We start from the raw sequence: 14,347 nt of genomic DNA on the forward strand, positions 1-14,347 counted from the left end.
GGAACAGACTTGTCAGGAAAATGATCCTTTTCAGCTTTTATGCTTGAAATTTTATCATTGTTACGTAATTTATAGATGTATATAATGGTGAAGAATTAGGAACCGATGGTAGAATATACAACTCTTGGGATTTTTTGTCAGTTCCTAACAGATGCAGGTAATACCTTTGCTAACTAATGTGATGTTGGGCAGCTCGGTGTCGTTATTGCGGTTAGAATTCTAAATGTAGGGGGTTTTGCTCATGCTGGACATAAGTAGCTTGTGCTTCTCACAGAATAATCTTGAAGATTGCTATCTATTTATTATGAAACTAAAGACTATGGGAGAAAATTCTGGAATTTCCAGGGACATGGCATGTGGTGAAATATTGCATCTCCAGTTACTGGCGAGTTTTATTAGAGTCTTTTGTTTATGATTAAGAGGACATTGAAATTGGTGAATTAATTATTTTGTGACTTTTTGTGTTTGGTTTTTTTTATATACAGGTTGCTCAAGGAAGGAAATCACTGAACACTGGGAATGGCTTGAACAGAATTTGTTGCAAACTCTTTCAATCTTTGAAAATGAGAATGACATAAATACATTTGTCAGAGGAAAAATACAGGTAGTTAAATATATTATTATAAATATGGTTAATGATAAATGTGACTGTGGGAGGAAAAATGACATGAATCTTAAACAAATTTGACACAGTAGTCCCCAGGCTGCTCCACCTTTTTGAAGGAAAACCAGATTCTAAGTAGCAACCTGTGTGTAAAAATTAGGGAAACTGGAATTAACACACATAACTATAGGAGCATGATTAAAAAAAAAAATAAAATATAAAACTGTATAGGCAGGGCGTCCAAAATTATGTGTTCTAAAATGAATTGCATTATTGCTTCTGTCTTAAACTTTGACAGTTTTCTATGTAACTGCTTTTCCAGTGCAAAACTTTAATTTATTTTCTTTCATGCACTCATTGTATAACGTCTCTTTACCCTCTTCCGTGTAGTTAAATCCTGTAGATCTGGCATTTACACTTCATATAGATGTTAGGGGTTGAAGGTTGATTGATTTTTTGGGGTTTTTTTTTGTTTGTTTGGGGGTTTTTTGGTGGTTTTTTTGTCAGTTTTACCATGATTTTTTTTTCCTTATAGGAGAGATAGTAGCTATACTGTTAAAAAGGATTTTATCCAAGCAAAGAATTATCTAAAAATAAATATTTTGGTAAAAGATTGATTGTAAGCAAAATTACTGCACTTACTTGGTGTATATTGCAAGCATTGACTTTGTCTCATTCCTTTTCGAACATTTTGTGTAGTAAGTCAACTGTCTTAAGAATCTTTAGACCAGAACTTCAGTATAGAACAGAAGGAACAGTAGTCTTTGAGGTATCAAAAAGCAGCTTTTGACCAGACTGGTGCCACTTCAAATTTGATGAAGGTCTTCTGCACCTGAAAGTGTGAATTATTTTTTCATCCTGCCAGTTAATCTAATAGGGGACATTTATTTATTTTTCCTTTTGCTCTTCACTTCTGCTGAAGGTCTGTTAAGAGGGGTCATAAAAGACATTTGATATTTCCCCTAATGAATAGCAGATCCTTTTTTTCCTTTTACTTTTTTCCTTCCTTTTAGAAGAAAATTTTCTGGTGAAATCCTATTCCACTCTGCTCAAGGAGCATTTTTATGTGGAAGAGGAAAACACTACAAATTGTAGGTGCTTTACAGAGTTGTTAGGAGTATTTGAGATAGGCTGGTTAATTTAAAACACAGTACTGGCAAGTGGCTGGTATTTGGTTGCTTTTGACATAGGTATGGAAGGGAGCAAGGTCATCAGAAAGACAGCCTTGAATAAAGCAAATAACTATGTAAGCAAAAGAATGAGCAGAAGAATAACAGATAAGCAAAAGACTCTCTTGACATTGCAGTAACTGTTGTGGCCTCTGGCTCAGGCAGCAATGGTAATAAGGATATTTGATACCCCATGGCAACTAACATGCTGTGTACTTCTTTCACTCCCTACTAGGGCATCATCGCTGAATACAACAAAATAAATGGCATCAAGGAGGATGATGATACAGAAAAATTTAAGGAAGCCATAGTGAAATTTCACAAGCTATTTGGGATGCCGGAAGAAGAGAAATTAGTGAACTACTACTCCTGCAGTTACTGGAAGGGGAAGGTTCCCCGTCAGGGCTGGGTGTATCTCAGCATTAATCACCTTTGCTTTTACTCTTTCCTCATGGGCAGGGAAGGTAGGTTTTACAGTGGAATAGTGGTCTACGCATCTAAGAATTGTTAGGAAATCTTCTGTAGTTTTGTTACTCTTCACCTGCTGAACCGCTGGGGGTGCAAAGACACTGCTGAGGAAAAGAGGAGCCAGGAGCCGTTCCCCAGTTGTCACGCTGCTCAACCGTGTGCTTGTTCCCTTGTTTGTTTTGTATTTCTCAAAGCAGTTCTCTGTAAAATAGTACCTGGACATCCTTTAGAGGCCTGTCTCACTTCAGGGACTGTGCCCAAAAGGGAGTAGGGATGAGATCACACTAGCTTTGGCTCCTTCTACTCTTATGGAATCCTCCAGTACTACTCTGGCAGACTTTGCAACCTCAAATGCCACATTTACTCTTGTACAACACCAGAGCATCACAAAGGGCTCAGAGGAGACCTAGGATCAAGAACTACATAGTGTGGATGCAACCAGTCTGCTCTAGAGGGAGTTAATTCTAAGCAGTGTAGAGGTGAGCAAGTCTGCAGTACTTGGTTATGTGCAATGGATCATTCCCTACCCATTTCTGTTGAGCTGTGCAGACATACCTCAGTGAATGACTGGATTTTTTTTTTTTTTTTGGCAAAAAATAAATGTAGATTTAGTCCCTCTTTTAAGGACAATATCCTAACCTGTAGTGGTGTTGGAAGTAAAGCCAAGGATCTGTCACTACTGTAATATTTGAAACTTTTTAATGCAGGCCTGTCTGATGTGTTTAGACTACATTTCTTTGCTTCCATAGGAAAAGAGGACATCAGAGACTGAGCAAGTGCTGTGATAAATTGTTAGCCCACCTAGCTTTGTAATACTTTTGTGTAGTGTTCTGTACAGAAGTAAATGATATTTAAACTCTTTTATCTGCTGTTTGTCAGGTGATCATAGTTTGTTTGTACAAGCTGGGTCTATTTGTGCTGTCCTCACAACTTTTCAAGATGCAAGAAAATTTCCGCTGAATATATTTTATAGGAAGATAAATGCTTTTGAATATGCTAATTTTTGTACTTAATCTTTTTTTTTGGTTTGTTTGCTTCTGTTCAGCAAAGTTAGTTATCCGCTGGGTCGATATCACTCAACTTGAGAAGAACGCCACACTGCTCTTCCCTGATATGATCAAAGTGAGCACAAGGTCAAGTGAACATTTCTTCTCAGTATTCCTTAATATCAGTGAGACATTTAAACTAATGGAACAGCTTGCAAATATAGCTATGCGACAGCTTTTGGACAATGAAGGATTTGAACAAGACAGGTCATTACCCAAGCTGAAAAAGAAATCCCCAAAAAAAGTATCTGCACTAAAACGGTAGGTAGCACTGGCTCTTAGTCATTTGTTTCTACTCAGTCCTTTTGCTTGCAGCATTTTGTTGAAAAGTTTTCTAATGCTGTCACCATTTACTGTTACTCCAAAAGGAATGATTGATTCCAGCAGTTGCAAAATGTGAATAATTTTTAAATACAATTACCTGGTCTCCCGTTGAAATAGGAAAGGGAAAACATTTCAATATGAACATGGTGCAAAAATAAACATATTTGAGCCAAATTCTCATTTGTTCAGAAGCTCTTTAACATATGTCTTGCCACTGGTATCTGTTGTAAAGCCCTTTTATACTACCAGGGGAAGATAATAAAGCAATTTAAGTGTTACTAAGAAATATGCCTATCATTCGTACTTGGTCCTATAACTGGAATTGAAAAAAATGATTCTACATAATTAATTCTATCTAGAACTTATTTTAGGTAACAGACATACAAAAAATGTCAGGGACAAAGAATTATCTGGAAGATATTTCTCCTTCTTTTATAGATATCATACTGCAATTTGATAGTTTCTTGTTATTTTTTCATTATTTTATATGTTGGTAATGTTAGTGAACCATACAGAATTGTAACCATATAAAAATATAAACAACATATTGCTTATCTTTCTCATTACTTAGTGACATCTGACATGCATTCTGTCACTTAGGTTTGTCTTTTTAATGCATTACCAAGACTAAGCCTTGAAATTGTTAGCAAACTCTAGCTCTAAGGGCTCCATCTTGTTAATAAATAAGCCTCAAAGAAGCCTTTTTGGTGTAATATTACATGGAGTTACTTATGTGTTACTTAATAATAAATGGATTCACTGTGTATATTCTCAAAAAGTAGGGATGAATGTGAAAAGATCACGCAGATTGTCCCCTCTGAGAAGTCAGAATCAATGTATCTAAGTCATTTATGGCAGAACTTTTTTTTTATACAGTTTTAGAATCTTCCAGCAGTAGAGACTATACATCCCCTATATGCAAACTATTTACACTGTTTTGCTGTACATTCAGCACTTAACTGAGTTGTATGTTGCAGGTAACTTGCAATGATTTGTATAAAATAGATCTTAAATTTTATTATGTATTTCTTAAGACAAGAAAAGCTTTCTGTGGTTTTTTTTTTTAGGGATCTTGATGCCAGAGCAAAGAGTGAGAGATACCGTGCATTGTTCCGACTTCCCAAGGATGAGAAATTAGATGGACACACAGACTGTACTCTCTGGACTCCGTTCAACAAAATGCATATTTTGGGTCAGATGTTTGTTTCTACAAACTACATTTGCTTTACTAGTAAAGAAGAGAACTTGTGCAGCCTTATTATCCCTCTTCGAGAGGTAAATACTTGTATTTGTAAATTTATAGGGCAAATAATAAAGCAATATCTTATTGGAAATTGCAACCTAGCTTTGATGTTTTTTTCATTATTGGAGAAAAGCCTATTTTCATCCCTTTAATCTCTTGTGAGCATACTATTCTGATGTGTTCTAAGTAATACTTAATGCCTGTGTATCTTAGTTAAAAGTTCCTACTACTGAAATTCACAGGGAGTTTTCTATGTCAGTTTTTACAACCCTCATGAGTCCTTCCTCTCCCATAATTTATATTCTGATTTACAGCCCCATTTCTGTGCCTCATAGGGAGGGACAGACGACAAAACCTCCTAGATTGACGAGTGGATCTTCTATTAAGGAATCTGTCAGATAATATTTGCTTTTGTCAGATGTAAAAAGACTCATAATCTTAAAGATTTTAATTGTCTCTTCACACAGACTTGCAATTATTTATTCCTGTATATGGAAAATATTTGTCGGCATTTTACAAATCATTGTGCTTCCCTTTTTAAAGCTGTCTGCTTAAAGCAGATGTTCAGTAAAAAGAATTTAAGTTTGATGCAATAAAAAAAATTATGTTGGGGAGCTTTTAGGTGATTGACTTGATTTGTGGGTTAATGGAAAAATGTGTAAGTCTTGGAAATAATAGCAAAGCTGATGTAGCCGTGGACAGTTTGACTTGACTGGATGTCCATGGAATATTTCAAGGCACTGTTTTCTCCCACAAATCATTAAGAATAAAAACAAAGGTATTTGTTTGGAAACTTTGAAGTGCAGCTTCTCCACAGTGTGTTGCAATGACTTTGGTTATTTTAGAAGAGACCTTTGATTACGATTGCACTGTTTGTCTAGAACTCCAGGGGAACAACAGTCCTCCAGGTAAAGTGGTGGAGGAGGAGAACAAAGTCTGCATTTAACAGGACCTCGTCTCCTGGATGCAGATTCAGCGACTGCTTTTGATAACCACAGCTAGGATTCAAAGCAGCTCTAAAGCTTTAAGAGAAAGAAATAGCTGAAGGAATAAGTGTTTTTGCATGAGCAGGTTAAGTCTCAGCACCAGCAAGGAGAACAGTAACACCACGGGTAGCACCAGCACCAACTGATCAGTACCCTTAATAATTAAAGGGAAGCTTTCTATTTAATTAAAGCTTTGGGTCAGACCCTAACCTAATTCCAGTATTCTGCAATATCCTGGAGATGTTTTAACAGATGAGTCAATGACGAAGCATTGATTCAGAAATGATGATTGGAAAAGATGGTTTTCAGTGGCTGACTGCACTGCTCACTGCACCCAGAAGGTGCAGTCTCCAAGATCAGCACTTCAGATATGTGTATGTCTCTACTTTAGTAGGAAATAAGTGGATATTTTCTCTCATTATAGCAGAGCATACTTGCTATAATGTCTGTCCTGTGCCTCTAGAACTTGTCTGTGTTTTGTGCTGATTATACTCAAATAGTTTTTAAGTGGAACAGAAAAATGACGTAGGAACAATTTTAGCTAATTTCAGTGTGCTGTTAGTGAAGATCCTTTAAGTTAATGAAAAACAAATGGATTTGTAGTTAGCAGAAAAATAAAAGGAAGTTGGAAGGATAGAGAAGTGATTTAGCACCTGAGCACTGTGTATTGCAGTCTTTAAATACCTCTTCAAAGAAAATGTGTGAAAAATGGTTATTCTATCCTTTTAGCTAGAGAGATATTAATATTATAGCACTAATGTCTTACCATTGATCTCTGTTTTAAAAAGGGTTTAAAAAATAGAGCAAAAGTAAAAGGTCCTAGCAAACTAAAATGTGCCCTCTTCTATTCTGAAGTCAGTAAGAGAGTTTTCATTACCTAGGAAATGGTTTAAAGTCATAAAAGCAGTGGTTAAAGTACTTACAATTGTGATTTGTCTTTTGTTCAATGTATGGACTGCACAAACTTGATTGATTTATTTGTTTTTAAAGCTAATAATTGGTAATATTTAGAACACACGCTGTTCTATAATTCAACCACAGTGTATGACTTATCCCTGGGATTTCTTTATGTTAACGTGCCTTACCAAAATCTCAGGGAACCTAGTGCCCTGGTACTCGGTAGATTGTGGTGTGAGTACTGTTTGCAGGTTGGAGTTCAGTTAGATTAGTGACCATTCCACTAACAGTTGAAGGCCAAACAGAAACCTCCACCTCACAGGGTTTTCCTTTGTAAGGAAAGACATGGGATTAGTTTCCCTTTGTTGCAGGTTTTTGTGTACTGCAAAAATACAGTTGCAATAACAGTTATCACAACATGCAACTATAATATAGTAGAACAGGAGTGTTATCCCAAAAATGGCTTATTCGCATATATTGGCAATAAAAACTAAACAAAAGTCTTTGTTGATTCAGCTTGTACTGGTGTTGGGGGGCAGGAGAGGGATTCGGAGGTCCTACAAAAAAGCCTGTAGATCTGCATCCCACAGAAAAAAAAAAAATTGTTTTACTGATTCTCTTAAAATAAAGCCTGAGGAAAATAAACTAAGCAGTACAAAGGATTTTTGCTGGAGACTGTATGGAAGCCGGTTGTTTAAGGGGTGACAGTCTTCACCTTTCAAACTTGTAAGTCCTTGTATTCAAATTCTGTTTTCCCGCAGAGGGAATATCCACAGTGATTTGATGAAAGGGGGGAAGGGACATGAATTTATTGTATTAAGATGGTTTCTTAGGCCAAGCAACTTGATTTATTAAAGATCTTAAGCCGTAGCTACTGTTTCTCCGTAGGTGACAATAGTGGAAAAGGCAGACAGCTCCAGTGTGTTGCCCAGCCCATTATCAATCAGCACGAAAAACAGAATGACATTCCTCTTTGCCAACTTGAAAGACAGAGACTTTCTTGTACAGAGAATCTCAGACTTTCTGCAACAAACCACTTCAAAAATATACTTGGAAAGAAATATTTCTGGAAGTTATATCAGCTCAGATGATGAGGTATGTGGAGGAACATGAATCGTTTACTAGAAGGGTATATTAACTGGGGTGGGGAGAAAAAAGCTGGGAAAAACCTTTGAGTTTTTGTAAAGATAAACCTTTGTACAGAGAAACGTTACCTCTTTTGTGTTAATGCCTTTAGCTTCCTTAAGCTGCACAGTTAAAATGTTATGATTAAGATATCTATTTTTTTCATGTTAAACCTAAGAGAAATCACCATTGCTGGGGAAGAGCTACTCTAACTCCTGCTGACACATTCTTGTTAGAAAGTGTCAGTTAACTACCTGGTTAATTAAATAACACTGTTTAATATCTACTGACTTGTCCAAGTCAAAATCTAATTGTGGAACTTTAATAATTTGAAGAAATTATCAGTTAATATGAAACTCTTTTAAATCAAGAGTTTCCACGTCTGTACTAAGCTATACCTTAGTATTGTGCTGAGTAGTCCTACCGTGTTTGCTATGTAAATCTTAGAAGTCAGGTTTTTTTTCTTGTTTGGTTGATGGTGAGGTATAATTAGTGTGCTGTTGTAGTTGTATACCAGAGCACATATGCATATATGTACAATGCTGAAACTTTGTCTTGCCTTTTGTCCTAAATGGATCTACATATTCTACCCACTGAATTATAAACACAAATTAATAATTGCAAGCATTGTAATTACATTTAGTAATATGACTACGTATGTAGACATGCATGACTGCTAATTTCGATTTCAGGCATTTGGTGTGAACTGCTGCATGAGATCTTACTGTGATAAATTTTCAAAGCTGTTTAAGAAGTCAGAAAATTCTTCTTCAAAATATTTCACAACCTGACAGTGTTGAATTTTCTGTAGAACTTTTTTTTTAATTGGTGGGAATAAAATAATTTATTTTGTGTTTATCTGTATAAGCATATATACTGATATACATGTATATGTGTACACACATACATATAATATATGTGATATATAAGTCTTACATTCTGGACAGTCAAGGAGCCACCTGGCCGGTCAACAATACTATGATGTTGATGGGAGACCAACGGAGCTGGTTTGATTGCCCAGGGCTACTTGAAGTTCACACTACCTTAGCAATTCTAATTATAGGGTTTGATTACTTGGGGCAGGGGGAGGGCGAGCTGTTGAGAAACTGGAAATTATTTCATTATTCTACCCTGATTTAATTTCTGCTCTCATATGCTCAGCCTGTGAATGTACCTGGGTGATTTAATTTGCTCATTTTTTGTCAGCTGTTAGCGTATATAAATTTTGAAGTAACATGAAGTGAAAAGTCCAGACCCTGGCTCAGCCCCATGACTGTATTGCTTGTGACTGCTTTCTACAGGTGTTTACAAGATCAAGTAGTTTAATTTCTGCCAGCCCTCATAAAAGCCTCAGCTCTGAGTCGGAGGGAGAGCGACAGTTCAACCTCAATGACAATGGCATTCCAACGGCAACTCAAGCTTTAATGACGATGTATCGGCGGAGGTCACCTGAGGAGTTCAACCCCAAGCTGGTAAAATGCACCTCGGAGTGCTGTACCTGACTGAAAAAGTTGTTAAATTATGTTTTCCTTAAAATCCGTTTTCCTTAAAATCCATGTTTCTGACCCAGAGGACTTTCATTTTGCCACAGACAGTTAAGAGACATCATTTTTTACAGAAATAAAGTGTTGAACATGCTGTTGTTTTACCAATAGAAACAACTTCACTGCATTAAAAAGCAAAGTTGGATGTAAATCAAGGGGAGGTTGTATGCCTGCTCTTAAGTACAACTGCTCCCACAATATTCTTTTAACAGCAAGTTCTACTGGAATAGAAACTAAGAGAAGGGAGGAGGCAGCCCATTAAGAAGACAACTGGAGTGTAGCCAAGTTATTTCTTGCCCACTTGGAAAGTTAGGATGTTGCAGGCTTTTTCACACTTAGCATTTCAGTGGGGCAGAGTGTTAGAAAGAGAAGCTGCATCTTTACGCCTGCCTTCCTTTGCTTTTAGGCTAAAGAGTTCCTGAAGGAACAGGCCTGGAAGATTCACTTTGCTGAATATGGCCAAGGGGTCTGCATGTATCGTACAGAGAAAACCAGAGACCTTGTGCTGAAGGGCATTCCGGAAAGCATGAGAGGGGAACTCTGGCTGCTGTTTTCAGGTAGGTATTAATTTGAACGTGACTGTGGGATGTAAGCAAAAACATGAGGGAGGAAAGGATTTCAGAGATGCTTAATGGCACAGATAATAAGCATCTAAAAATATTTGGAGCAAGTAAGGCTGTGATTGTTAGCAGGCGCCAGACTGGTTTAGACAAGAGTTCTGTTTAGACCAGTAAATACCCTTTCTCAAACAGACTCAAATAATTAGGGAAGAATATAAAAAAGCAGAATGCGCACTCTGTTACCAGAAGTCTGCAGTCTAGAGCCTTCTAGACATTTAACAACCACCAGCAGGCCTACTTCACATTTGTTATTTCTGAATCCAATTAAGCTTCTGGCCTTTGCAGCAAGTTGTTGCAAGGAATTCCAAAGTTTAAGCATGTTGCATGGAACCACTATTTTTCCTTTTTTTTCTAAATAATAAAAAAAAAAGTTACTCATTTTATTAGGTGCTCTCAGTATTTGAAAAGTGGTGAGAAAATATTTCTGTCCATCTTCTGTGCTATCAAGGATTCTCTAGATATGTGTCCCCTTAGATATTTTTTTTTCAAAGTTGAAGAATTTTATTCATTTTATTACTAATTATGTGGAAATTAGTCCATACCTCAGGCTTTCTTCATAACCTTTTTTTACTTACTGTATGCCTTCTCTACCTCTGCCCCTCCCCGAGATAGTAACCACAGTTATGCACACCGTTTAGGATATGAGCACACCGGGGACTTTGTATGATGACCTAATGATGCTCTCTGGTTTGTTTTCTATTTCTTCCCTAATAATGCTTAATCTCGTACATCTTCTCTTTGCTGCTGGGCATCAAACGAATGTTTTCAGAAGATCTGTACAGGAATGCACAGATCTGTCCTGTGTCTAATTAGTAGCTACTGTGGACCAATTTTCATGGTGTATGTATGATTAGTATTTTCCACGTGCATTACTTTGTGCTACTGATACTTGATTTCCTTTGCCGCTGAGATTTTAATTTCCAGGGAAGTTTTAAAGTCAACAGTGAAATCTCATAGCAATGCTGTGAGCATGCTATAGTATCCCTAAGACAGGGTAGGTGCCTTGCCAAAGATGACAGAGTCATTTTCAGAAGCAGGAATAGAGCTCAGGAGTTCCTGCTTTTGGCTGAGATACCATACTTTCTGCAACGAAGCATTCATCTACTCCCTCCTCAGGGCAAGTAGCTTTCTCAAAGGCACATGTTTTGAGTTATTTAGAATAATCAAACTCACAGCCAGCTGCAGAGAGAGCTCATGATACCATGTGACTGCACAGCTGGTTTATTTTTCATACCCCCTGTTTCTTTCTGGCTGAAAGAGAGGGAGGCTTTGTCTTCTTTCCTTTTTTTTTTTTCTAACCTTATTATAAAATGCCTCTAGAGGAGAAGACAAGACGGGATGATACCTCAATCACCTGAGCACATCTTTTTTTTTTTTTTTTTTTTCCTTTTAATCACCTTTACAAAAATAACAATTCATATTCGTTTTCAAAGTGCTTGTTGGTGACATTCAAGATGAAAGGGTAGCAGAAGATCATCATGTTGGGCTACTGTATCTGCTAACTCTTGCCTTTTTCTTCTGGTTTTAATACTGTTTTCCCACTCCCAGGAGCCATTAATGAAATGGCCACTCATCCTGGTTATTATGAGGACCTAGTGGAGAAATCGATGGGGAAGTATAATCTCGCTACAGAAGAGATAGAGAGGGATCTGCACCGCTCCCTTCCGGAACACCCTGCGTTCCAGAACGAGATGGGTATTGCTGCTCTAAGGAGAGTCTTGACAGCTTATGCTTTTAGGAATCCAAACATAGGATATTGTCAGGTAATTGAAATACCTTGACACTCCTTCAGTTTCTGGAATTCCAGTTCTTTCCTTATACTTCTATTTCTTCAGTGATGTACACGAGTATTTGGCTATGTAAAGTACACCAATACATGTATAATGCTGTGAGGTAAAGCCTCAATGCTGCAGAATTACAGTAGTGCTGAGGTCAGAGGAGTGTTGAGGTCCTTGACACAAGGACCTACTCTAACAGCAGTATTAGCAGTGCATGCTGAGGGATGTGCATAGCTTTCTGTAAGCGTATTTTCTGCCCATAAATCTAGAGGCTGGACAGAGGATAAGAACAGAGCTGTCCTGAAGTGCATCTACAAAAAATGACAAATGGACCCTGAAGAAAGGTTCTTTTCTTTTAAGCAGATTAAAAAAAAACAAAAACCTTTAATTGTTCAGACTTAAATTTTTGTCTACTTGTTCAATGTATTAGTTGTAATAACCCTCCAGAACATCCTTTACTTTTTTCAATGATGCCATTCCATCATTCAGAACAAAATTAAAAAAAAAAAAAAAAAAAAAAAAACAAAAAACCAAACCGAAATAAAGCACCCTGGAAGGTATCTTATCACTGTGCATCACAACCATGTATCGGAGAGTTAATGCTGACCAGTGCATGGTTTTGGTGTTCTTATGCCTGTGATTCAGGTCACTTTAGTTTCTGGTCCCAAATCATTCTTTCTTGCTTTGCCACTTTGACTTATCACCTGGGCCCTTTTTTTGCCTTCCTACCTATTTTTGCAAAAAGGAAACTTGAAGTCATGAGTATTAAGAAGCCTGATAAATGTCTGACTGATAAGACTCCTAGATACAACATGAGTAAGTGAAAGTGCAAGCAGTTCTAACAGATACCATCATAAATTATTTAATAACAAATATAATACTAAGTAATAGCTACGATAACTTTTTGTAAAGGTTGTTTAACAGAGGAACAGTAGAAAGACACTGTGATTCTGGTTCCTAAAATTGTCACAGTAATTGTTAATAGCCTTGGGACTTGGTCCATGGCATTCAGAATGCTGATTTACAGTTAAAGTGAGAATGCAGGCACTGAGTATTTCAGATATGGTCGACAAGTTAAAAAGGAATAACATAGACTTTGACAGAGCTGTAACATTGTTCTGAGTTTCAGTTGAAACCCTAGTTGCTGTTTCAAACAGGTAACGATCAGCTTAAAATGTTACAGGATAAGAAATGAGCAGCTAATTCCTCAGGAGGCAAACCGTGAAGAAAATGGTAGTGAAATATTTCATTTCTGCGGATGAGCAGAGGTCTAGTAAGGCTGTAAGCAAACAATTCAGAGGTCATGGTACAATGCTGTGATATTTGAAATGGTGTGAAACAGGCCATAAAAATCTGTCATCTACACAGTCAAATATGGAGAGTGAGCAACAGCAAGAGACTTCGGTTTCACTGCGCTCTGGCTGTTCGTTACAGGCATTTGCCGCAGCTCACAGATGCTGTGTCTTGACCTTTTCATTGAAGCAAAAAGAATGGGGAGTGCAGACTGCCTCTGTGAGGGGTGGTACAGCAGCGGCCAGCATTAGTGCTGTAGGAGGCATTTTGTCTGCATCAGACCCAGGTTCCCCCAGAGCACCTATTGGCAGAGCATCAGTAGCAGTGTAACTGGATGCTTGCAGACCTGAGTAGGTCCTTGATTATGAAAAGAAATCTTGATTTATTTTTCATTTAAAAAACAAACTAAAAAACAAACAAACCAAACAATTTTCTGTTGTTTATTTGAGGCTTTCTTAAGCCTTCCTTTGAGCACTGGGCAAACACTGCCTGTTTCAAGGAAAATACTTGAACAGTTTGGGGTCTGCAGGGGGTGATGTAGCTAATTTCCTAACGGTAGTAAACACTTATCTGCCATTTACTGTGCTAGATAATGAAAAAATGGGTCTAGCAATTTATATTTCTCATTCTTTTAGGCTATGAATATTGTGACATCAGTACTCCTACTTTATGCAAAAGAGGAGGAAGCTTTCTGGCTGCTGGTGGCTCTCTGTGAACGTATGCTACCTGACTACTACAACACAAGAGTTGTTGGTACGTTATGGGGAAATTCTGTAAAATGACAATGCAAAAATTAACCAAATTCATTTATATTATTTGTATTGAAACAAGTATATGTGTAGATGCATGTGTGGCATAGATACAACTGTGAATGCTAGTGGCAAGACGGGTTGCTCAGGAGCATAGAAGCAACTCCCTAAACAGATACTGTGATAGCAGTTTTTCACTTACTTAGGATTGGATGGCGTTCTAAAGTGGGCTTAAAGTAAATAAAAAAGAGACGGGAGACTAAAATTTGAGTTTTAGGTGATCAAATTATCTAATTAAGGTAAGGTGGAAAAGAGGAGCTTTGGCAATTTGTGGTAGAAGTCTTTGTGCCTGTTTATCTCTGACCTGAGAGAAGGGTATGGGTATATCAAAGCCGATGTTGTCAGATGACAGTTTCCTTGTGGATGTGGAAGTGAATGGCTCTTCAGTTTATCATGGAAACTCTTGTCTTTGCTGTAGCTCACAAATGCTTGAGGTCCTCA

General features: G+C 37.4%; 1 protein-coding gene across 2 annotated transcripts in view; it reads left to right on the forward strand.

Moving 5' to 3' along the window:
• The window catches only part of TBC1D9 (TBC1 domain family member 9), a 53,854-nt gene that overhangs the window by 21,252 nt on the left and 18,255 nt on the right, over positions 1-14,347 (forward strand). For both annotated transcript variants that reach the window (XM_074588916.1, XM_074588917.1), the window contains exons 3-11: positions 486-604; positions 2,009-2,237; positions 3,287-3,548; positions 4,679-4,886; positions 7,626-7,832; positions 9,164-9,334; positions 9,813-9,963; positions 11,575-11,789; positions 13,733-13,850. In XM_074588916.1, coding sequence (XP_074445017.1) covers positions 486-604; positions 2,009-2,237; positions 3,287-3,548; positions 4,679-4,886; positions 7,626-7,832; positions 9,164-9,334; positions 9,813-9,963; positions 11,575-11,789; positions 13,733-13,850 — 1,680 coding nt within the window. The remainder of the gene's footprint in view (positions 1-485; positions 605-2,008; positions 2,238-3,286; positions 3,549-4,678; positions 4,887-7,625; positions 7,833-9,163; positions 9,335-9,812; positions 9,964-11,574; positions 11,790-13,732; positions 13,851-14,347) is intronic.

This window comes from Larus michahellis, chromosome 5 (assembly GCF_964199755.1).
Source record: "Larus michahellis chromosome 5, bLarMic1.1, whole genome shotgun sequence".
NCBI lineage: Eukaryota > Metazoa > Chordata > Aves > Charadriiformes > Laridae > Larus > Larus michahellis.